Source organism: Mangifera indica, chromosome 20 (assembly GCF_011075055.1).
Source record: "Mangifera indica cultivar Alphonso chromosome 20, CATAS_Mindica_2.1, whole genome shotgun sequence".
In the NCBI taxonomy this organism is placed as follows: Eukaryota; Viridiplantae; Streptophyta; class Magnoliopsida; order Sapindales; family Anacardiaceae; genus Mangifera; species Mangifera indica.
In genome coordinates this window covers 4,743,468-4,768,000 of record NC_058156.1, presented here as the reverse complement: position 1 = coordinate 4,768,000, position 24,533 = coordinate 4,743,468, and the positions used below count along the sequence as shown (strand labels likewise).

The 24,533-nt window shown below is 39.0% G+C and overlaps 1 protein-coding gene across 1 annotated transcript; it reads right to left on the bottom strand.

Annotated features, from left to right (window-relative positions):
- Positions 1–616: 616 nt before the first annotated feature.
- LOC123204804 lies at positions 617–24,533 on the bottom strand. The gene is given in 8 exon segments (XM_044621600.1): positions 617–1,477; positions 1,565–1,707; positions 1,789–2,025; positions 3,178–3,946; positions 4,553–4,819; positions 19,562–20,538; positions 20,541–22,541; positions 22,702–24,533. Coding segments are annotated over 8 exon segments (6,846 nt in total). The 5' UTR covers positions 24,293–24,533.

Here is a 24,533-nt window from a genome sequence, read left to right as displayed (position 1 = left end):
TTTACAAGGGCTCTATCCAACTTGCATGCTATCCTCCTATGTCCTTCACTACAATTGCTCCAAGTGAGTTGGTTTCCCATATACCGAAGATCATCTAGGTTTGCTTCCTCACAACACTTGTTTAGGTCATCACAATAAGTATCTTCCCATGACACTCCTCCAATTTTCTCATTTGGACCCCTAATTGCATTAAAATCACCCATTATTAGCCACGGTTTGTTTCCCATCCGATTGGATAGCCTATTAATTTCCTTCCATAGTCTTCTTCTTTCCAAAGGTTGATTATACCCATAGACTATAGTTAAGGCTATAAGAGAGTTCTCCTTTACTAACCAAGCCTCCCTATGAATGAATTGCGGATTTTTCTCAATGACATTCAATCTGATAGCATCTTTATTCCATCCTACCCAAATTCTCCCATTAGGGTGACTATCATTGTTATTAGCATTCTCCCACTCTTTCCAAATATTACCATTCACTCTACTCAAGCTATCATTCCCCACTTTTGTTTCCAACACAGCCATTATTTCAATGTTATTATGCTTGATAAAATGCCTTACCTCCCTTTGCTTGATAGGAGCATTGAGGCCCCTAATGTTCCAGCAAGCTATCTTTGTCATTTGGATGATGGTGGAGGGGAATTAGCTTTCTTGAGCTTTGCCAATTTTTTCCCCAAGTTCATAGTCTTCATATCCACTTTCTTCTTCCTAAGATCCATCTCAGCCACTTTTAGCTTTCCTCCAAATGGGACTATTGTTGGAGAGCCCTCATTTTCCAAGTCCTCCCCACCATTTGAACCAGCTCCTTCATCCTCTATATCTATTCCCTTTGCTGCTATAACTTGACTATTCTTGGAAGTGCTAGCTTCATTCACCTTTTCTTTTACTGCCGAAGTGACTACTTCATTGGTTTTCTCCGGGTTTACCTCTTCAACCATCATTATGCTCCTATTGATTTGTCCATGGGACTCATGGTTGGCTAATGCTGAATATCTATTATTCTTATTAGTGTTTTCCACTGAATTATGAATCTCCACACCTTTACCTTTGGCCTTTTTGTCATTGCTGTTTGCCACCTTCAGTTTGCTATCTTTCCCAAGTAGCTTCTTTGCTGTTATCATTCCATCCCCATCCTTGAGGTTTTTCCGTGAAGATGTGCTACCTTCAAATTTCGGAGCTAAATGACAATTGGCAATGGAGTGTCCAAAGCATTGGCACCCATTGCATTTTAGTGGTTTCCAACTATACTCTACATTGATCACCAAGCTTTCACCATTTGGTAGAGTTAAATTAATAGACTCTGGGCAGTCCGAATCCACTTTGATCTCAATACATATCCGTGCGAACTTTAATCTTGTCCCTCCTTCCGTAACAGCATCCATATAAAGAGGATTCCCAATGGCACTTGCTATATAGCTGAGTCCTTTTGGAGACCAAAACTCAAGTGGGATGCCATACAATCTCACCCATATAGCCACCTTCTTGACATCATTGATCATCATGGGAAGATTTGTAGTCCATTTCCGAACTATAAATGGGTGTCCACCAATAGTAAGCTGTCCTACTTCCACCGCTTTAGAAACTCCATCCATGTCTTGGAATTTTAGTATGAATACTCCTTGGCCAGAGGTCATAACCTCACTTAGTCCATATGATGCCCATATCTTCTCAAGTGTTCTTTTAACAGTCAAGAATGGAGGTCTTTTGCCTAGGAAAAAACCCACCGCACAAGTTCTCCATTTTGCAGCTCCCTCTTCCGCAATTTCTTGAGGAGGAGCTACTCACACACGCCCTTTTGCATCTCTTCCTCTAGGCTCATAATATTCCAGCTTAGTGCAAGACTCCTTTGGTGAGAAGAGGGAGCTCCAAGAAGCCTTATTATCTTTCTCTCCAACGGATACTACAGCAGCTTCAGAAGGTTTAACTTGTCCAGTAGACGACATGCTAAGAATGGTTATGGACAAAAGATAAAGTGAGGGAGAAAGAGAAAGGTGAGGATAGACTAACCAAATCAATGCAAAACAGCCTGCAACACAGAGCAGACCAAATGCACAGCAGACTAAACTATCCTGAAGTGGAAAGGAGGAAACCTGCCACGGAAAGAATAAGGCAGTATGCACCAAAGAGGAAATGGCGCAAAACACAAGCCAACAATCAAAATTTTGAATTTTAGGAGAGAGGGAAACCAACTGCAGCTTACAAACACCCAAGCAAACCGGAAAAGAAGAAAACCATCGGAAATGAAGACTGAAAACCGCAACTTGGAAGGGTTGACACCGAAAGCTTTTAAACGGGACAAACTTAAAAAACAGAACCTTTAAAACAATAAAACAAGGACTCCAAAGCTATCACCATTAGAAAAACCGACTGTGATATTAAAACAGACCGGAGGAGGGAATGGAGCCGGTGACCGAGGTCACTGGACCGGAGTATAGGACCTAGGATAAACCACCACAGCCGAGAAAGAAACACAAGACCTAATAGGAGGTGGAAGGGGGGAGAGGTGGATTTTTAGAGAGAAGGGAGAGCATATTTTTAGAGAGAGATAGCGAGAGAGTTATTTTTAAGTCTGCCTTTTTCTTACCATCAATATTAGCACATTCATTAGTAGGCAAAGATAAAATATCCAAAGGAGTTAAAGGATTAATGTCATAAACAACTTCAAAAGGTGAAAATGAAGTAGTAGAATGAACAGATCTATTATAAGCAAATTCAACATGTGGTAAACACTTTTTTGATTGCTTTAAGTTCTTTTGAATGATAGCACGTAACAAAGTAGTGAGTGTCTTATTAACTACTTCAGTTTGTCCATCCGTTTGAGGATGTGCAATAGTAGAAAATAAGAGTTTAGTTCCCAATTTATTCCATAAAGTGCGCTAAAAATGACTTTAAAACTTAACATCTCTATCACTAACAATGGTTCTTGGCAGACCATGCAAGCAAACTACTTTCTTAAAGAACAAATCAGCAATTTGTGTTGCATCATTGGTTTTAGAACATGCAATAAAATGAGCCATTTTACTAAACCTATCAACAACTACAAATATGTTGTCCTTACCATTTCGAGACCTCGATAATCCTAAGACAAAATCCATGGAAATGTCAGTCTAAGGTTGGTTAGGTGCGAGTAAAGGGGTATACAAGCCATGCGGTTTGACCTTAGATTTTGCTTGCTTACATGTATTGTACTTATCACCAACAGATTGCACATAATGCTTCATATTAGGCCAATAAAAATTCTCACGCAATATATCTAAAGTTTTTTGCACACCAAAGTGACCCATCAACCCACCCCTGTGAGTTTCCCTAACAAGCAACTCACGAATAGAACAAATAGGCACACATAATTTATGTCTCCTAAACAGAAATCCTTCATGCCTATAAAAATCACCAAACGCACACTTATCACATGCATTCCATACTTGGCTAAAATCAGAATCATTAGTATATAAGTCCTTAAGTAATTCAAAACCAAGTAACTTAGTTTGCAAAGAAGTAAGTAGTGTGTACCTCCTAGACAATGCATCGGCAACAACGTTTTCTTTTCCATGTTTGTACTTGATCACATAAAGAAACATTTCGATGAACTCCAACCAGTTAGCATGTCTTTTATTAAGCTTACCTTGGGATTTCAAGAACTTTAAGCTCTCATGATTAGAATGAATGATGAATTCCTTTGGCCACAAATAATGTTGCCATGTTTGAAGAGTTCTTACCAATGCATAAAGTTCCTTGTCATAAGTGGGATAATTCAAGGCTGCCCCACTTAGTTTTTCACTAAAGTAAGCAATTGGTTTGAAATCTTGCATCAAAACAACCCCTATTCCTATTCCAGATGCATCAAATTCTACCTCAAAAATTTTATCAAAGTTAGGTAGACATAACAAAGGTGCATTAGTAATCTTTTCTTTCAAGGTATTGAAAGCCCGATCATGCACATCTTCCCACTTAAAAACAACATTCTTTTTAACAAGTTAATTTAAAAGTGCAGCAATAGAACTAAAATTCTTAACAAACCTTCGATAAAAACTTGCTAAACCATGAAAACTTTTTACCTAGTTTGCGTTCTTAGGTGTAGGCCAGTCCCTTATCACCTTTACCTTATCTTCATCCACACTAATACCTTGCAAGCTAACAACATAGCCAAGAAATAAAACGGATTCCATGCAAAATGTATACTTTTTGATATTAGCATATAGTTAGTTCTCTCTTAACACACTAAAAACAACATGCAAGTGTTTCACATGTTCACCCAAATTCTTGCGATAAACTAAAATATCATCAAAATAAACTATTACAAATTTACCTATGAAAGCACGCAAGACATGATTCATTAACCTCATGAATGTACTAGGCGCATTAGTTAAACCAAAAGGCATTACTAACCACTCATACAATCCATATTTAGTTTTAAATGCGGTCTTCCATTCATCTCCCTCTTTCATGCGGATTTAATAGTAGCCACTCTTTAAATCAATTTTTGAAAACACACACGAACCATGCAACTCATCTAGCATATAATCTAATCTAAGGATAGGATGTCTATACTTTACCGTGATCTTATTGATGGCTCGACAATCTACACACATGTGCCATGTTCTATCTTTCTTTGGGACTAGAATGACAGGAACAGAGCATGGGCTAAGACTCTCTCTGACAAATCCCTTTTCCACCAACTCATCTATTTGCCTTTGTATCTCCTTTGTATAGGCAGGTTGATTTGGTATGACAGCCCAAGGTATGAAGTCAATTTGGTGCTCAATACCTCTTAAAGGAGGTAATCCATGGGGAATCTCTTTGGGAAACAAGTCTTCAAACTCCTGCAATAATGAAACAACCATACTATGCAAAAGGGGGTTAAGGTCATTAGTAAGAAAATAAACATCCTTGTACATAAGTACAAGTAGTTGCTACCTTGTGATCATAGAACTCTTAACCTCACTTTTTTTGGCAAACTGATGTATCTTCGACCACTTCAACATTTTCGGCCTCCAAGTTCTTAGCCATGCACCATTCGGCCCAAGCTAATGAAGGGAATGAGGGAAAAGCTCTATGCAAGCCCAAAAAACCTTTGCCATCTCCAATTTGGCCCAACTTTACTTTTGGGTGCACTCTCATTACTTGCATCCAAGGCCTTAATGAAATGGAAGCTTAAATGAGTCCAAGAAGCCAATTACAAGCCCACTTTGAAGCCCAAGTAGATGAGGCAGCCATCCATCACTTACATTGGAGCCCAAGATGCTATGAAGCCTATTTAGTTGAATTGCAACTAAAGAGAAAGCAAGTAACTTTAGTTGGTGGACATAGTTCCACTTTTTAAGGAAAAATTATTCCCTTTTTGTCATTTTCTTCATTAATATGATATGGCATAAGTTTATTTGATTGGCTAAGCTTAAATGAAGGCCATAGCTTATTTGTCTAATTAATGGCCTATGAATGCTCATTTTGCCGCCACTTCCTCTTATATATAAGTATGGCTTTTTCACTTGTAAACTTTAGACTCCTTTGATAGTGAAAATTTCAAGCAAAGCTTTGTAGTTTTTCTTTGTTTGTTCCTTTATCCAATTCATCTTGAAGGAAGAATTGGTGGTGGAAGATCCTAAGGTTGGTGGAACTTTCCTTTATGCCTTGGTTAATTTTCTTGTTACCCTTGAAATCTAAAGTGTGAGGATGTGAATGTGTGTTGTATGCCTTGGATACTGTTCACAGTGTATGATTTTGCAATTCTAGTTTTTGCCAACAAACTTTAGAGCAAGTTTTGAATTCCTTATTGATTGAGTTGTGATTGATATTATATATCATTAAAAATCTCTTTGAATGCCTTTTCCAATGATATATAATTTGCGTGATTTGGAGGTCATTTGATTGGTTAAAATTGAAAGACAAATTGCCACTGTGCCAAACAAATAGTAATTTCCTGACTTGTAATATGTTTTGGTTTTAGGTTGCAAGGTCATGTCATGTGTTTTGTATCAACTTGTGTTGGGTATGTGATTCGGCATAACCTAGGGACTTGTCCTAGGTATGCTTGTGAGTTGTGTTGTATCTTTGGATCACTTTGATTCAATGTTTGTTTTTAGTGTTTCTTGTTTGTTGCGGCATGACCTAGGGGCTTGTCCTAGGTATACTTGTGTAAAGCTTAATCTAGGAGCTTTGTCCTAGATAAGCATTTGTATATCCTTTCTTTGGTATAAACTTATTATTAATTACCAAAAAAAAAAAAAACAAATAGTAATTTCCAGAATTGAGTTTGTGCGTTATTGCATTGTCTTGATGGAAATGCACCATTTGGTATCAAAGCCTAGGGTGTTTGTGTGATTTGTTGATTGATTTCTGCCTCCTGAAGCCACTGTTCACCACCGAAATTTACTGTTCACTATAGAGTTACTATTCACTAAACCTTAATTTGCCTAAAACACAAACTTTCCTTAACCTAAACACTTACCAATACTTCCCCCAACCTTTAAACACTTATAACCATTAGCCTTTACCCACTAACCATTGCTAAAAATGTCCTATAAAAGAACTTCATCCTCATCTTCCTTACCTCCTCATCCTTGGGAATTTGCCCACATGGCACTAAAAGAAGAGGTCTGATGTATTTTCGGCTACCTCTCTAACCCTAGCTTCCAAGTCTCTATCAAATCTCCATTTGGCTTAAGCCACCATTGAGAATGAAGAATTAGCTCCATGCAAGCCCAAAGATTCATTGCTTTTTCCACCTTGGCCTAACTTTACTTTTGGGTGCAATCTCATTACTTGCATCCAAGGCCTTAATGAAATGGAAACTTAAATGAGTCCAAGAAGCCAACTACAAGCCCACTTGAAGCCCAAGTAGATGAGGCAGCCCTCCATCACCTAAATGGAGTCCAAGATGCCATGAAACCCATTTAGTTGGATTGCAACTAAAAGGGAAGCAAGTAACTTTAGTTTGTGGACATAGTTCCACCTTTTAGGGAAAAGTTGTTCCCTTTTGTTGTTTTCTTCAATTAATATGGTATGACCTTAGTATTGAATGAATGGTTAAGCTTAAATGAAGGGAAAAGCTTCCATGTCAAATTAATGCCCAATTTTTGCAACCACTTGCTCTTGTATATGAAAGTGGATTTTCACTTGTACAGGCTAGAATTCTTTGATAATGAAATATTCAAGTAAAGCTTTGTAGCTTTTCTTTAGTTGCTTTTTCCTTTATCCAATTCATCTTGGAGGAAGAATTGGTGGTGGAAGACCCCAAGGTTGGTGGAAATTTCCTTTATGCCTTGGTTAACTTTCTTGTTACCCTTGAAATCCAAAGTGTGAATGTATGTTGTATGCCCGGATACTGTTTACAGTGTGTGATTTTGCCATTTTCAGATTTTGTCATCAAACTTTGAAACAAGTTTTGAATGCCTTGTTGGTTGAGTTGTGATTGCTATAATATACCATTAGAAAGCTCTTTGAATACCCTTTCCAATAATCTATACTTTGTATGTTTTGGAGGTCATTTGATTGGTTAAATTGGAAGACAAAGTGCTGATGTGCCATATGAACATTAATTTCCAGATTTGAGTTTGTGAATTGTTGCATTGCCTTGATGGATATGCACCATTTGGTATCAGAGCCTAGGTTGTTTGTGTGATTTGTTGAGTGATTTCTATCTCCCGGAGCTACTGCTCACCTCCCGAAATTTACTGTTCACAGAACCTTAATTTACCTTAAACACAAACCTTCCTTAACCTAAATACTTACCAATACTCACCCCAACCCTTAAAACACTTATAACCATTAACCTTTACCTACTAGCCATTACCACAAATGTCTCATAAAAGAACTTCATCCTCATCCTCCTCATCCTTGGGAATTTGCCCACATGGCATTAAAAGAAGTTAAAGGAGAACTTAAGGTCATTAAGGACCAAATGAATCAAATGATGCAAATGATGAGAGACTTGACCCTCACTCAAAGTAGGGCACCCTTATCATAGCCCCAAACTTCAACACAAAGCCAAATACCCCCTCCTCCACCTCACCCAACCCAACTACATCAACCAAGAAGACATATTAGACCTTCCCCTCCTCCTCCTAGACATCATAGGGAGGAATTGATGCTTCATGATTATTCAAGTAAGGAAGAACAAGAGAGGCCACCTAGGAGAGAAAAGGATGATGATAGGGGTTTAAGAATTGAAATTCTGGAATTCGAAGGGAGCATGAGTCCGGATGATTTTGTTGATTGGTTACATGCCATAGAGAGAGTTTTTGAATATAAGGGCTATTCGGATGAGAAGAAATGTAAACTTAACATATTGAAATTCAAGAATTATGCATCCTTGTGGTGAGAAAATCTTAAGAAGCAAAGGGAAAGGGATGGTAAAGAGAGAGTGAGATCTTGGGAGAAACTAAAGAAGCTTATGAAGAGAAGATTTCTTCCGGACAACCATAAACAAGATCTTTACCTCAAGCTACACACCCTTAAACAAGGAAGTGATGGAGTAGAGCATTACATAAGGGAATTTGAGAAGCTATTAATGAGAAGTGAGCTACCGGAAGTGAAAGAGCAAACCATTGCAAGATTCATTGGTGGTTTAAACCAAGACATTGCTCATATGGTAGAATTGCAACCATATTGCACCTTTGAAGATGTTAGTAAGTTGGCTATTAAGGTGGAGAAGCAAAAGAAGGCCATGAAGTCTACAGTTGCCAAGCCATTTACCAAGGGGACTTCATTCTACAAAAGCCCTCCTTTCCACAAGGGAACCACCTTTCAAAAGGGTTCCCCATCCAACTATAAGGCTGCCGAAATCACTTCCAAGGAGAAAGGGAAAGAAAAGGTGGTAGAACCTAGCAAGAACAAACCAATTATGGGAAGACTTGATCTCTCCAATAAAAAGTGCTTCAAATGCCAAGGCTGTGGACACTTCCAAGCCGAATGCCCAAATAGAAGAACTTTGTCATTGATGGAGATTCAAGCTATTGAAGAATCTCTTCAAGAAGATGAAGAAAATGTAGATTATGGCCATGAAGATGGAGCTGCCGAAGAAGAAAATGAGGAGGTCATGCAAAGGGCTGATGAAGGAGAGATGTTAGTGATTAGAAGAGTATTGCATTCCAAGTCCTTTCCACATGAGGAACAACGGCTCCAAATTTTCCAATCAAGATGCACCATTGGAGGCAAGGTGTGTTCTTTGATTATAGATAGTGGAAGTTGTGCAAATGTGGCTTCATCTACATTAGTGGAGAAACTTGGATTGTCTACCATACCTCATCCTCAACCATATAAGCTCCAATGGTTGAGCAATGGGACCAGCCTCCAAGTAGCCAAACAAGTACTTGTTTCCTTCTCCATTGGTAAGCATTACCAAGATGAGATTGTGTGTGATGTAGTTCCCATGGATGCATGCCATTTGTTGCTAGGGAGACCTTGGCAATTTGATAGAGAAGTAACTCATAATGGTAAAAAGAACACTTATTCCTTCAAATTCAAGGGGAAGGCCATTACTTTGCTACCTCTTAGTCCCCAAGAAGCTAACAAGGCTATCAAAGGGAAAGAAGCTAAAAGGGAGAGTATGTATATGAATGGGCAGCAAGTAGAAAGGGCTCTTTTGAGTTTGCAACCTATCTTTGCATTACTTATACTTGAAGGGGAGCTCAAACATGAGAAGAAAGAAGCCCACCCCTTAGTTCAATCTCTCTTGGCTGAATTTGAAGATGTGTTTCCACTAGAGCTTTCATCCGGCCTTCCTCCTATAAGAGGCATTGAGCATCAAATTGACTTGGTTCCGGGTGCACCATTGCCTAATAAGCCAGCCTATAGATGCAATCCCATGGAGACTAAAGAGTTGCAAAGGCAAGTGGAAGAATTGATTGAAAAAGGCTTTGTGAAGCCTAGCATGAGTCCATGTTCTGTTCCAGCCCTACTTGTTCCTAACAAAGATGGCTCATATAGGATGTGTGTGGATAGTAGAGCCATTAACAATATAACCATCAAGTATAGGTATCCCATCCCTAGACTTGATGACATGCTTGATGAGTTACATGGTGCTTGTGTCTTCTCCAAATTGATCTAAGGAGTGGCTACCATCAAATAAGGATGAAAGAAGGAGATGAATGGAAGACAACCTTCAAGACTAAAGGAGGCTTATATGAATGGTTGGTTATGCCCTTTGGCCTTTCAAATGCTCCAAGCACTTTCATGAGGCTTATGAATGAGGTACTCAAACCTTACATTGGTGCATTTGTTGTTGTTTATTTTGATGACATATTAGTATATAGGAAAACTCTTGATGATCATGTCTTGCATTTGAGAAGTGTTTTGATGTGTTGAGGAAAAATAAGTTATATGCAAAGGAAAAGAAGTGTGAATTCTTTGTAGACCAAGTTGTGTTCCTTGGATATGTAGTTTCTAAGGATGGTATTCAAGTAGATCAATCCAAGGTAGATGCCATTAAAACTTGGCCCCAACCAAAGACTCTCACTGAAGTTAGGAGCTTCCACAGACTTGCTTCTTTTTATAGATGTTTTGTGCCTAATTTTAGCACTCTCATGGCTCCCATCACTGAATGTATGAAGAAAAATGGGTTTGAATGGTCTACGGCAGCCTCCAAAGCATTTGAAGAGGTTAAAAAGAAGTTATGTGAAGCCCCCATACTTGCTCTACCTGATTTTGATAAGGTATTTGAAGTGGAATGTGATGCAAGTGGAGTTGGCATTGGGGCAGTCCTAACTCAAGCCAAAAGGCCAATTGCTTACTTTAGTGAGAAGCTCAATGAGTCCAAGAGAAGATACTCCACCTATGACAAAGAATTCTATGCAATTGTTAGAGCCCTTGATCATTAGAGTCATTACCTAAGGCCTAAACAATTTGTGCTTCATTCCGATCACCAAGCCTTGAAGTTTCTTAGTAGCCAACATAAGATAAGTTCAAGGCATGCTAAATGGGTGGAATTCCTCCAGTCTTTCTCCTTTGTTTCAGCATATAAACAAGGCTCTTCCAATGTAGTTGCCGATGCTCTTTCAAGAAGGCATTACTTGTTATCCATTCTTGATGCAAGAGTTCTAGGTTTCCAGCTTATGAGACAATATTACAATGAAGATGATAAGCTTTGGGAGATCATGAAGAAGTGTTCTAGAGGGGCATATGAAGACTATTCTGTCCATGATGGTTTTCTTTTCAAAGGAGCTAAATTATGCATCCCTAAGAGCTCTTTTAGGGAACTTCTCATTAGGGAGACACATGGTGGTGGATTAGCAGGTCATTTTGGCATAAATAAGACCTTAGACATACTTAAAGAGCATTTCTATTGGCCTAAGATGGTGAGTGACGTCCAAGCCATTATTGCAAGGTGTGGCACATGTCAAAGGTCCAAGTCTCATTTCAAACCTGGTCCTTACATGCCTTTACCTATTCCGGAGCAGCCATGGGAGGATCTTAGCATGGATTTTATTGTGGCTTTTCCAAGAACTCAAAGGGGAAAGGATGCTATAATGGTGGTAGTAGATAGATTCTCTAAAATGGCCCACTTCATCCCTTGTTCCAAGACTGAAGATGCTAGCAAGGTGGCTGAATTGTTCTTCAAGGACGTGGTGAAGTTACATGGAATTCCAAGAACCATAGTTTCGGATCGAGACACCAAGTTCTTGAGCCACTTTTGGAGGACATTATGGAGCAAAATGGGAACCAAGCTCATGTTTAGCACCTCTCATCACCCTCAAACCGATGGTCAAACCGAAGTAACTAATAGGACTTTGGGAACAATCTTGAGGACTTTGGTTAACAAGCACTTAAGGGATTGGGACTTGAAGATTGCTCAAGCTGAATTTTCCTACAATAGGAGTCCAAGCGCAACAACCGGACACTCTCCATTTGAGGTAGTCTATGGCCTTAATCCCTTAACTCCTTTGGATCTAACTTCCTTACCTCTTGATGTGCAAGTTCACAAGGATGCCAAGGAGAAAGCTGCTGCCATGAAGAAGCTCCATGAAACCATCAAATCTCAAATCATGAAGGCCAATGAAGCTCATAAGAGGAAGATCAACAAGCATAGGAAGCCATCCATTTTCAAACCAGGTGACTTGGTTTGGGTGCATTTGAGAAAAGAGAGATTTCCAAGCAAAAGGAGGAGTAAGCTAGCTCCAAGGGCTGATGGACCATTTGAAGTGCTTGAGAGGGTAAATGACAATGCATACAAGGTGAATCTCCCGGATGAAATGGGAGGAGTCTCGGCCACCTTCAACATTGGAGATCTTTCACCATACATGGAGGATAGCCACCTTGAGGACTTGAGGGCAAGTCCTTCCCAACCCCGGGGGGGATGATGTATTTTCGGCTACCTCTCTAACCCTAGCTTCCAAGTCTTTATCAAGTCTCCATTTGGCTCAAGCCACCATTGAGAATGAAGAATTAGCTCCATGCAAGCCCAAAGATTCATTGCATTTTCCACATTGGCCCAACTTTACTTTTGGGTGCAATCTCATTACTTGCATCCAAGGCCTTAATGAAATAGCAACTTAAATGAGTCCAAGAAGCCAACTACAAGCCCACTTGAAGCCCAAGTAGATGAGGCAGCCCTCCATCACTTAAATGGAGCCCAAGATGCCATGAAGCCCATTTAGTTGGATTACAACTAAATGGGAAGAAAGTAACTTTTGTTGGTGGACATAGTTCCACCTTTTAAGGACAAGTTGTTCCCTTTTGTTAGTTTATCCATTAATGTAGTATGACCTTAGTTTAAATGAAGGGCAAAGCTTCTATGTCAAATTAATTACCCAATTTTTGCCGCCATATGCATTTGTATATGAAGTAGATTTTCACTTGTAAAAAGGCTAGACTTCTTTGCTAATGAAAAATTCAAGTAAAGCTTTGTAGCTTTTCTTTAGTTGCTTTTTCCTTTATCCAATTCATCTTGGAGGAAGAATTGGTGGTGGAAGACCCCAAGGTTGGTGGAAATTTCCTTTATGCCTTGGTTAACTTTCTTGTTACCCTTAAAATCCAAAGTGTGAATGTGTGTTGTATGCCCGGATACTGTTCACAGTGTGTGATTTTGCCATTTTCACATTTTGTCATCAAACTTTGAAACAAGTTTTGAATGTCTTGTTGGTTGAGTTGTGATTGCTATAATATACCATTAGAAAGCTCTTTGAATACCCTTTCCAATGATCTATAGTTTGTATGTTTTGGAGGTCATTTGATTGGTTAAATTGGAAGACAAAGTGCTGATGTGCCATATGAACATTAATTTCCAGATTTGAGTTTGTGAATTGTTGCATTGCCTTGATGGATATGCACCAAGGTCAAAGGAGAACTTAAGGCCATTAAGGACCAAATGAATCAAATGATGCAAATGATGATAGACTTGACCCTCACTTAAAGTCGGGCACCCTTATGACAACCCTAAACTTCAACACAAAGCCAAATACCCCATCCTCCACCTTACCCAACCCAACTACATCACCCAAGAAGACATATTAGACCTTCCCCTCCTCCTCCTAGACATCATAGGGAGGAATTGATAATTCATGATGACTCAAGTGAGGAAGAACCAAAAAGGCAACCTAGGAGAGAAAAGGATGATGATAGGGGTTTAAAGATTGAAATTCTAGAATTTAAAGGGAGAATGAGTCCGAACAATTTTGTTGGTTGGTTACATGCTATTGAAAGAGTTTTTGAATATAAGGGCTATTCGGATGAGAAGAAATGTAAGCTTGTCATCTTGAAATTCAAGGATTATGCATCCTTATGGTAGGAAAATCTCAAGAAGCAAAGGGAAAAGGACGGTAAAGAAAGAGTGAGATCTTGGAAGAAACTAAAGAAGCTTATGAAGAGAAGATTCCTCTCGAACAACCATAAACAAGATCTTTACCACAAGCTACACACCTTTAAGCAAGGAAATGATGGAGTAGAGCATTACATAAGGGAGTTTGAGAAGCTATTAATAGGGAGTGAGCTTTTGGAAGTGAAAGAGCAAACCATTGCAAGATTCATTGGTGGCTTAAACCAAGAAATTGCTCATATGGTGGAGTTGCAACCATATTACGCTTTTGAAGATGTTTGTAAGTTGGCTATTAAGGTGGAGAAGCAAAAGAAGGCCATGAAGTCTACGGTTGCCAAGCCATTTACCAAGGGGACTTCATTCTCCAAAAGTCCTCCTTTCAAAAAGGTTCCCCATCCAACTATAAGGTTGTCGAAATCACTTCCAAGGAGAAAGGGAAAGACAAGGTGGTAAAACCTAGTAAGAACAAACCAAAGATGGGAAAACTTTATCTCTCCAATAAAAAGTGCTTCAAATGCTAAGGCTATGAACACTTCGAAGCCGAATGCCTAAATAGGAGAGATTTGTCATTGATGGAGATTCAAGATATTGAAGAATCTCTTCAAGAAAATGAAGAAAATAAAGATTATGGCTATGAAGATGGAGCTGCCGAAGAAGAAGAAGAGGGGTCATGCAAAGGGCTGATGAAGGAGAGATGTTAGTGATTAGAAGAGCATTGCATTCCAAGTCCTTTCCACATGAGGAACAAAGGCTCCAAATTTTCCAATCAAGATGCACCATTGGAGGCAAGGTATGTTCTTTAATTATAGATAGTGGAAGTTGTGCAAATATGGCTTCATCTACATTAGTGGAGAAACTTGGATTGTCTACCATACCTCATCCTCAACCATATAAGCTCCAATGGTTTAACAATGAGACCAACCTTCAAGTAGCCAAACAAGTACTTGTTTCCTTCTCCATTGGCAAACATTACCAAGATGAGATTGTGTGTGATGTAGTTCTCATGGATACATGTCATTTGTTGTTGGGGAGACCTTGACAATTTGATAGAGAAGTGACTCATAATGGTAAAAAGAACACTTATTCCTTCAAATTCAAAGGGAAGACCATTACTTTGCTATTTCTTATTCCCCAATAAGCTAATAAGGCTATCAAAGGGAAAGAAGCTAGAAGGGAGAGTATGTATATGAATGGGCAGCAAGTAGAAAAGGCTCTCTTGAGTTTGCAACTTGTCTTTGCATTACTTATACTTGAAAGGGAGATCAAACATGAGAAGAAAGAAGCTCATCCCTTAGTTCAACCTCTCTTGGCCGAATTCGAAGATGTGTTCCCACTAGAGCTTCCATCCAGCCTCCTTCCTATAAGAGGCATTGAACATCAAATTGACTTGGTTCCAGGTGCACCATTGCCCAATAAGCCAGCCTATAGATACAATCCTATGGAGACTAAAGAGTTGCAAAGGCAAGTGGAAGAATTGATTGAAAAAGGCTTTGTAAGGCCTAACATGAGTCCATGTTCCGTTCTAGCCCTACTTGTTCCTAAGAAAGATGGCTCATATAGGATGTGTCTAGATAGTAGAGCCATTAACAACATAACCATCAAGTATAGGTATCCCACCCCTAGACTTGATGACATGCTTGATAGTTACATGGTGCTTGTGTCTTCTCCAAAATTGATCTAAGGAGTGGCTACCATTAGATAAGGATTAAAGAAGGAGATGAATGGAAGACAACTTTCAAGACTAAAGGAGGCTTATATGAATGGTTGGTTATGCCCTTTGGCCTTTCAAATGCTCTAAGCACCTTTATGAGGCTTATGAATGAGGTACTCAAACCTTTCATTGGCTCTTTTGTTGTTATGTATTTTGATGACATATTAGTGTATAGCAAAACTTGTGATGATCATGTCTTGCATTTGAGAAGTGTCTTTGATATGCTAAGAAAGAAGAAGTTGTATGCAAAGGAAGAGAGTTGTGAATTCTTGTAGACCAAGTTGTGTTTCTTGGATATGTAGTTTCCAAATATGGCATCCAAGTAGATCAATCCAAGGTAGAAACCATTAAAACTTGGCCCCAACTGAAGACTCTTACTGAAGTAAGAAGCTTCCATGGCCTTGCTTCTTTCTATAGGTATTTTGTGCCCAATTTTAGCACTCTCATGGCTCCCATCACTGAATGTATGAAGAAGAATGGGTTTGAATGGTCCACGATAGCCTCCAAAGCATTTGAGGAGATTAAAAAGAGGTTATGTGAAGCCCCCATCTTAGCCTTACTTGACTTTGATAAAGTATTTGAAGTGGAGTGTGATACTAGTGGAGTTGGCATTGGGGCAGTCCTAACTCAAGCTAAAAGACTTATAACTTATTTTAGTGAGAAGCTTAATGATACAAAGAGGAGATATTCTACCTATGATAAAGAATTTTATGCTATTGTTAGGGCCTTAGATCATTGGAGTCATTACTTAAGGCCTAAGCAATTTGTTCTCCATTTAGATCATCAAGCTTTAAAGTTTCTTAGCAGCCAACAAAAGATAAATGCAAGGCATGCTAAATGGGTAGAATTCCTTCAATCTTTCTCTTTTGTTTCTTCCTATAAGCAAGGAGCTTCTAATGTAGTTGCTGATGCACTCTCAAAGAGACATTATCTATTATCCATACTTGATGCATGGGCCTTTGGGTTTCAGCTCATGAAAGATTATTATCATGCAGATGAAGAGCTTGGAGAGATCTTGAAGAAGTGTTCAATGGGTGCCTATGAAGACTACACTGTCTAAGATGGTTTCCTCTTCAAAGGAATCAATTATTTTTTTTTGGTAATTAATAATTTTATACCAAAGAGAAAGAATGTACAAAAGGCTTATCTAGGACAAAGCCCCTAGATTAAGCCTAAGACAAGCATACCTAGGACAAGCCCCTAGGTTATGCCAAAAACACCAAGTAACCAATAGAAATACCCAAATAATGGCACATAGAGAATCAAAACAACACCACGTCCTTTAAAAGGAGCAACTATTTATCAACCAACTAATAGGAATACAAACTCAAGGGGACCGAACACACCACAAATGCCTACACAAAGATTGAATGAGGGATACACCAATTGTTAGCGATGGACTCATTTTCACTAGACTTGTTTACTTTATTCAAGTAAGTCACCCGTACTCTAACACATTCTTTTATAAGCATGGTTACTCTCTCCTTGGATAGTCCACCTCGTCCAAAGCAAATGTCGTTCCTAACCTTCCAAATGTAGTAGACCTAAGGGTTCTTTTAGAGAGCTTCTCATTAGGGAGACATATGGTCGTGGGTTGGCAAGTCATTTTGGCATAAATAAAACCTTGGATATGCTTAAAGAACATTTCAATTGGCCAAAGATGGTTGGTGACGTCCAAGCCATTGTAGCAAGGTGTGACACTTGTCAAAGTCCAAATCTCATTTCAAAGCTGGCCTTTACATGCCTTTGTCGGTTCTGGAGCAGCTTTGGGAATATCATAGCATGGATTTTGTGGTAACTATTCCTAGAACTCAAAGAGGGAAGAATGCAATAATGGTGGCGGTTGATAGGTTTTCCAAAATGGCTCACTTCCTACCATGCACCAAGACTGAAGATGCAAGCAAAGTGGCTGACTTATTCTTCAAAAAAGTGGTGAGACTTCATGGAATCCCTAGAACCATAGTTTCGGATAGGGATACCAAATTCTTAAGCCATTTTTGGAGGACTTTGTTAAGTAAATTGGGCATTAAACTCATGTTTAGCACCTCCCATCACTCGCAAACGGATGGCCAAACTGAAGCAACCAATAGAACCTTGGTTGCCATTTTGAGAACCATGGTCAGCAAACACTTGAGAGATTAGGATTTGAAGCTTGCCCAAGCTGAATTTGCATACAATAGGAGTCCAAGCACTACAACCGGACACTTTCTATTTAAGGTAATGTATGGTCTCAATCCTTTAACTCCTTTGGATCTAACTTCTTTGCCTCTTGATGTGAAGTTCATAAGGAAGCCAAGGAGAAAGCTGCTACCATGAAGAAACTCCATGAATCCATCAAATTTCAGATCATGAAGACCAATGAAGCTCACAAGAAGAAGGTCAACAAGCATAGAAAACCATCCATTTTCAAACCTGGTGACTTGGTTTGGGTGCATTTGAGAAAAGAGAGATTTCCAAGCAAGAGGAGGAGTAAGCTAGCTCTAAGGGCTGATGGACCATTTGAAGTGCTTGAGAGGGTGAGTGACAATGCATACAAGGTGAATCTTCCAGATGAAATGGGAGGAGTCTCGACCACCTTCAATGTTGAAGATCTTTCATCATACATGGAGGATAGTCACCTTGAGGACTTGAAGGCAAGTCCTTCCTAACCCGGGGAGGATGATGTATCTTTGGCCACTTCAACATTTTCGGTCCCCAAGTTCTTAGCCATGCACCATTCAGCCCAAGCTAATGAAGGGAATGAGGGAAAAGCTCCATACAAGCCCAAAAAACCTTTGCCATCTCCAATTTGGCCCAACTTTACTTTTGGGTACACTCTCATTACTTGCATCCAAGGCCTTAATGTAATGGAAGCTTAAATGAGTCCAAGAAGCCAACTACAAGCCCACTTTGAAGCCCAAGTAGATGAGGCAGCCATCCATCACTTACATTGGAGCCCAAGATGCCATGAAACCCATTTAGTTTAATTGCAACTAAAAAGAAAGCAAGTAACTTTAGTTGGTGGACATAGTTCCACTTTTTAGGGAAAAGTTGTTCCTTTTTTGTCATTTTCTTCATTAATATGATATGGCATTAGTTTATTTGATTGGCTAAGCTTGAATGAAGGCCATAGCTTACTTGTCTAATTAATGGCCTATGAATGCTCATTTTGCCACCACTTCCTCTTGTTTATAAGTGTGGCTTTTTCACTTGTAAACTTTAGACTTCTTTGATAGTGAAAATTTCAAGCAAAACTTTGTAGCTTTTCTTTGTTTGTTCCTTTATCCAATTCATCTTAGAGGAAGAATTGGTGGTGGAAGATCCTAAGGTTGGTGGAACTTTCCTTTATGCCTTGGTTAATTTTCTTGTTACCCTTGAAATCGAAAGTGTGAGGATGTGAATGTGTGTTGTATGCCTTGGATACTGTTCACAGTGTATGATTTTGCAATTTCTAGTTTTTGCCAGCAAACTTTGAAGCTAGTTTTGAATGTCTTGTGATACAACCCTTGCTAATCGATCTAACAAGAACTATAACAATCTCTTGGAATCTTGCCCAAAGATCTATCTAGCATAAACCAAAAGAATTAGAGCCCTCTTGTTATCTAACAGCAAGGAACTCTAATTATCAAAGAAAGAATTCAAAACTTTCTCAAGAAATGAATTCAAAGAAAACTCTCACAAGAACTTTGGAGAAATTCGGAATTTCGGATTAAAATCAAGTTCCCATAATCTTGAGTTTAATACATATATATATGTTGCTTCTAACCCTAAAAAATGAAATAAATCCTTTAAAAAAAAGAAAAATAACAACTCATGACAACTAAGCACTCTCCTAATTAAACTAGGATTCCTAGTTAAACTAGGATAACAATTAGATAATAACTAAACAAGCTTTCCTAATTAAACTAGGATAACAACTAGATAATAACTAATCACAAAAGGGCTAGTTGAATTGATGTGACTTGGGCTTCCATATGCATATTTGACTAAGCCCAACATGTGCTCCTTGCTTTCTTCAAATTGAATTAAATGCACAAGCCTTGAACTACACTCCATGCTTGTCATGTCGTTGACCATGAGTTCCCTTTTGACTTCACTTGGACTCTTTCCCATAAGCTCCAAATGGCTTTGAACAAGCCCAATGATTGCCGCTTTCATCTTCTTGGCTCTTGCTCGTGTAATTGGGCCTCCGTCATAGCTCAATGGATCCAACTTCTTCGTGTTTGTTGAAGTAGAATTTGAACCTCCATCGTTATGCTTCCCCATGTGCGAATTTGGTGAAGTTATCCCTTGATCATTCGCATCACTCCCCCCTTCCTCAAAAGGATTCGACCTCGAATCTCCACCTGCATAATCAAAAGGAAGAAGGTCAGAAACATTAAAGGTTGCACTAACATTATACTCACCAGGGAGATCTAATTTATATGCATTGTCATTAATCCTTGCAACAACTTGAAAAGGTCCATCTCCTCGTGGGTGAAGTTTAGATCGCCTTTGCAAAGGGAACCGTTCTTTGCGCAAATGTAGCCAAACCCAATCGCCAGGCTCAAAAACCAACTTCTTACGCCCTTGATTCCTTTGGTTCGCCACTTGTTGGTTCTTTTTATTTGTGTTTTGCCTCACTTTCTCATGGAAATTGCGCACAAATTCTGCCTTCTTAGCACCATCAAAATTAACACGCTCTTCCAAAGGTAAAGGAGATAAATCTAATGGTGTTAAAGGATTAAAACCATACACAATTTCAAAAGGTGAATAATGCGTGGATGAATGCACAACCCTATTATATGCAAACTCTACATGGGGTAAACTTTCATCCCAAGACTTCACATTCTTTTTTATGATAGCACGCAATAATTGCCCTAAAGTTCTATTCACAACTTCAGTTTGACCATCAGTTTGTGGATGACAAGTAGTACTAAATAACAACTTAGTTCCTAATTTCGCCCACAAGGTCTTCCAAAAGTAGGACAAAAATTTTGCATCCCTATCACTAACAATAGTTCTTGGCATACCATGCAAATGTACTACCTCTTTAAAGAACAAATCAGCAACATATGAAGCATCATCAGTTTTATGACATGGAATAAAGTGTGCCATCTTAGAAACCGATCAACTACCACATAGATGCTGTCATGACCACGTCTAGTCCTAGGTAGTCCAAGTACAAAATCCATAGAAACATCTACCCAAGGTGAATGTGGGACAGGCAATGGCGTGTACAAACCATGTGGATGCACTTTAGACTTAGGTTGCAAACATGTGATACAATTAGTGCAATACTTAGAAACATCAGATTTCATGTTAGGGCAAAAAAAATGCTCTTGTAAAATATCTAAAGTTTTAGCTATGCCAAAGTGACCCATCAAACCTCCTTCGTGTGCCTCACGAATTAACATCAAACGCAAAGAACACTTAGGCACACAAAGCTTATTCAAACGAAACAAGTAGTCATTATGCTTATAAAATTTTTCAAAGGCAGCTTTCTCACATGCATTATAAACATTGCTAAAATCATGATCATGTGCATACAACTCTTTAATATGCTCAAAACCAAGCAATTTAGCATCTAAAGTAGTAAGAAGTGCATACCTTCTAGACAATGCATCAGCCACAACGTTTTCCTTACCTTGCTTATATTTGATGACGTATGGGAAGGATTCAAGAAATTCACTCCACTTTGCATGTCGCTTATTGAGTTTGTTTTGACCTTTCAAATACTTCAAACTTTCATGGTCGGTATGGATGACGAACTCTTTAGGCACAAGGTAGTGTTGCCATGTCTCTAATGCCCTCACTAATGCATACATTTCCTTGTCATATGTTGAGTAGTTCAATGCTGCGCCATTCAATTTTTCACTAAAGTATGCAATTGGCTTGCCCTCTTGCAAAGGAACAACACCAATTCCCACTCCCGAAGCATCACATTCAATCTCAAAAGTTTTATCAAAGTTAGGCAAAGCAAGAATAGGAGCAGAAATTAACTTAGATTTAAGCATATTAAACGCACTATCTTGTTCATCACCCCACTTAAAACCAACATTCCTTTTAATAACTTCTGTCAAAGGGGCGGCTATGCTAGAGAAATCACGCACAAAACGCCTATAGAAACTAGCTAAGCCATGGAAACTTCGAACATCCCCAACGTTTTTAGGTGTAGGCCAAGATTCAATAGCCTTAACCTTTTCATTATCAACCTCAATACCATGCTCGCTAACAACATAACCTAAAAATGTAACCTTAGGCACACAAAACATACATTTAGCAAGCTTAGCATGCAACTTTTGCGCATGCAAAACACAAAAAACAGATCTCACATGCAAAATGTGCTCTTTAAGTGATTTGCTATACATAAGTATATCATCAAAATAGACAACAACGAATTTGCCAATAAATTCACGCAAAACATGGTTCATCAAGCGCATGAACGTACTAGGAGCATTAATTAACCCAAAAGGCATCACTAACCACTCATATAAACCATATTTTGTTTTAAAGGCAGTTTTCCATTCATCTCCTTCTTTCATTCTAATTTGATAATAACCAGCCATTAAATCAATTTTAGAGAATATACGTGCACCATGCAATTCATCTAACATATCATCTAAACGAGGAATAGAATGGCGATACTTTATAGTGATTTTGTTGATGGCGCGACAATCAACACACATACGCCATGATCCATCCTTTTTTTGCACCAATAGAACAGGAACGGCACATGGGCTCATGCTTTCTTTAATCAACCCTTTTGACAACAACTCATCCACTTGACGTTGTAACTCCTTTGTTTCTTCGGGATTGCTCCTATAAGCTGGGCGATTTGGAATTTGTGCTCTAGGAATGAAGTCAATTTGATGTTCTATCCCCCTCAATGGCGGCAAACCATCAGGCATGGATTCGGGAAATAAATCTTCAAATTCCTGCAACAAAGCTTGAAAAGAACTAGGGAGAGAAGAGAGAATTGAGTTAGATTCAAAAGATAAACACGCATACTTGAATACCAATAGTATTAAAGGCTGCCTTGTTAAATAAGCCTTTCGAACCTCACTCCCTCTTGCATAAAAATTGCCTTTTACCTCTTTTTTTGCCACTCTTTGCACACTATTCTCTCCTTTTGCATGCGCACTCTCATGAATTTTTTTTCTCACTGCGCATCCTCTCTACTTGCTCTCCTTTTTCCTCTCTATTTGCACACCTCTCTTGGCTTTTCTCACAGCTCTCCTTTTGCTTGTGCATCTTTTCTTTTCCATGTGCACTCTCACATTCACTCAAAGTTTTTTGATCTTCGTATACTTCTTTAGGCGTCATAGGTAACCAGTTGACATGTCTACCATTCATGTTGAATGAATATCGGTTAGAATACCCATCATGTATAACACGCCTATCATATTGCCAAGGGCGTCCCAATAATATGTGACTAGCATGCATAGGTACTACATCACATAAAACCTCATCATGATAACGCCCAATAGAGAATGAAATTAATGTTTGCCTCGTGACCTTAATATCCCCACTATTATTCAACCATTGCAACCTATAAGGTCTAGGATGTTTAGTTGTTTTCAACCCCACTTTATCAACTAAACCAGCATTAACAACATTAGTGCAGCTACCACCATCAATAATCATACTACACAATTTATTATCTATCATGCATCTAGTATAAAAGATATTTTCGCGTTGTACCTCATCCTCCTTAGCTTGCATGTTTAGAGCACGCCTTGCAACCAACGTGAAAATTGGTCCTTTAGGGGCTGGTTCATCGCCCTCTTCTTCTGAAACATCCTCCAATGGTGGTATATCACTCAAGTCATCATCATCCTCGCTCCCATCTTCACTCACCACCTCCCCATTGCGTAAGGTCATCACCTTTGCATTTGGACATTGTGCAACTCTATGTCCGTATCCCAAGCACCTAAAGCATTGTATATCACGTGATTTACCCTTGGATTTGTCATCCTTTGGTTGCATTTTTGGTGTAGTGAGCTCTTTATTTTTGCTTTGATCAGATCTGCCCTTATTTGTATTTGCATCACCTCCCTTGTTCCCTTTCCAATTCGGCTTCCATGATGTTGGGGTCGAAATAGCCTTGGTTTTTTATCTTAGTTGTTTTTCAATCTTGGTTGCCATGTGTACCATATCCTCAAAATCTACATAATGATGCAACTCAACAAGGTTAGCAATATCACGGTTCAAACCTGAAAGAAAACGTGCCATAGTAGCTTCCCTATCCTCCTCAATGTTGGCTCGAATCATGGCCATCTCCATCTATTGGTGATATTCTTCAACACTATTGGATCCTTGATTCAACCTTTGTAATCGATTGTACAACTCCCTATAGTAGTGTTGTGGTACAAATCTCTTCCTCATGATTGTTTTCATCTCAAACCATGAAGAAACAGGACCTTCTCCGCTTCTGCGCCTAGTCGAGGTAAATTGATCCCACCATACACTAGCATAGTCGGTGAATTCAACGGCTGCCAATTTCACCTTCCTCTCTTCGGTGTAGTTATGGCACTCAAATACACGCTCTACCTTCTTCTCCCACTCTAAATATGCCTCTGGATCACTTTTACCATGGAAAGCTGGAATCTTCATTTTGATTGAACCTAAATTCCAATCTTTTGATTTGCCTTTGTTGGAACGTGTAGATCCTTCTTCTTCAATCTCCCCTTCTAAATCATCAAAGAGGCTACGTTTTGTGTCTCTTATCTTGCCACGGCTAGGGGTACCTTGTTCCAACCTTTCCAACCTTTCTTGGACATTGCGGTTTTCACTCCTCATGTCCTCTTGTTGTAACATCATCTTCTGTAACATTCCTTGTATTGCTTCTAAGGTAACTTTCTCCTTAGGGTCCATGATGTAAACCTGCAAGAAAAACGTTAGAAAACACCTATTCTAACACTCCCTCACGTGTTTTCGCTCAAATGTGTTTGCAATACTCTAATACGCTCACCAAAACAATCACACACAGAATTTCCCCTTAGAGTTCTTATTTGAGTTGACCTTTACTACTCACTTTCTAAAGAGAATTACAAATTAAAGTCCCTTGACAATTAGAGCTAACAAAAAAAAATTAAATTATGGCCTTTGAATTTTT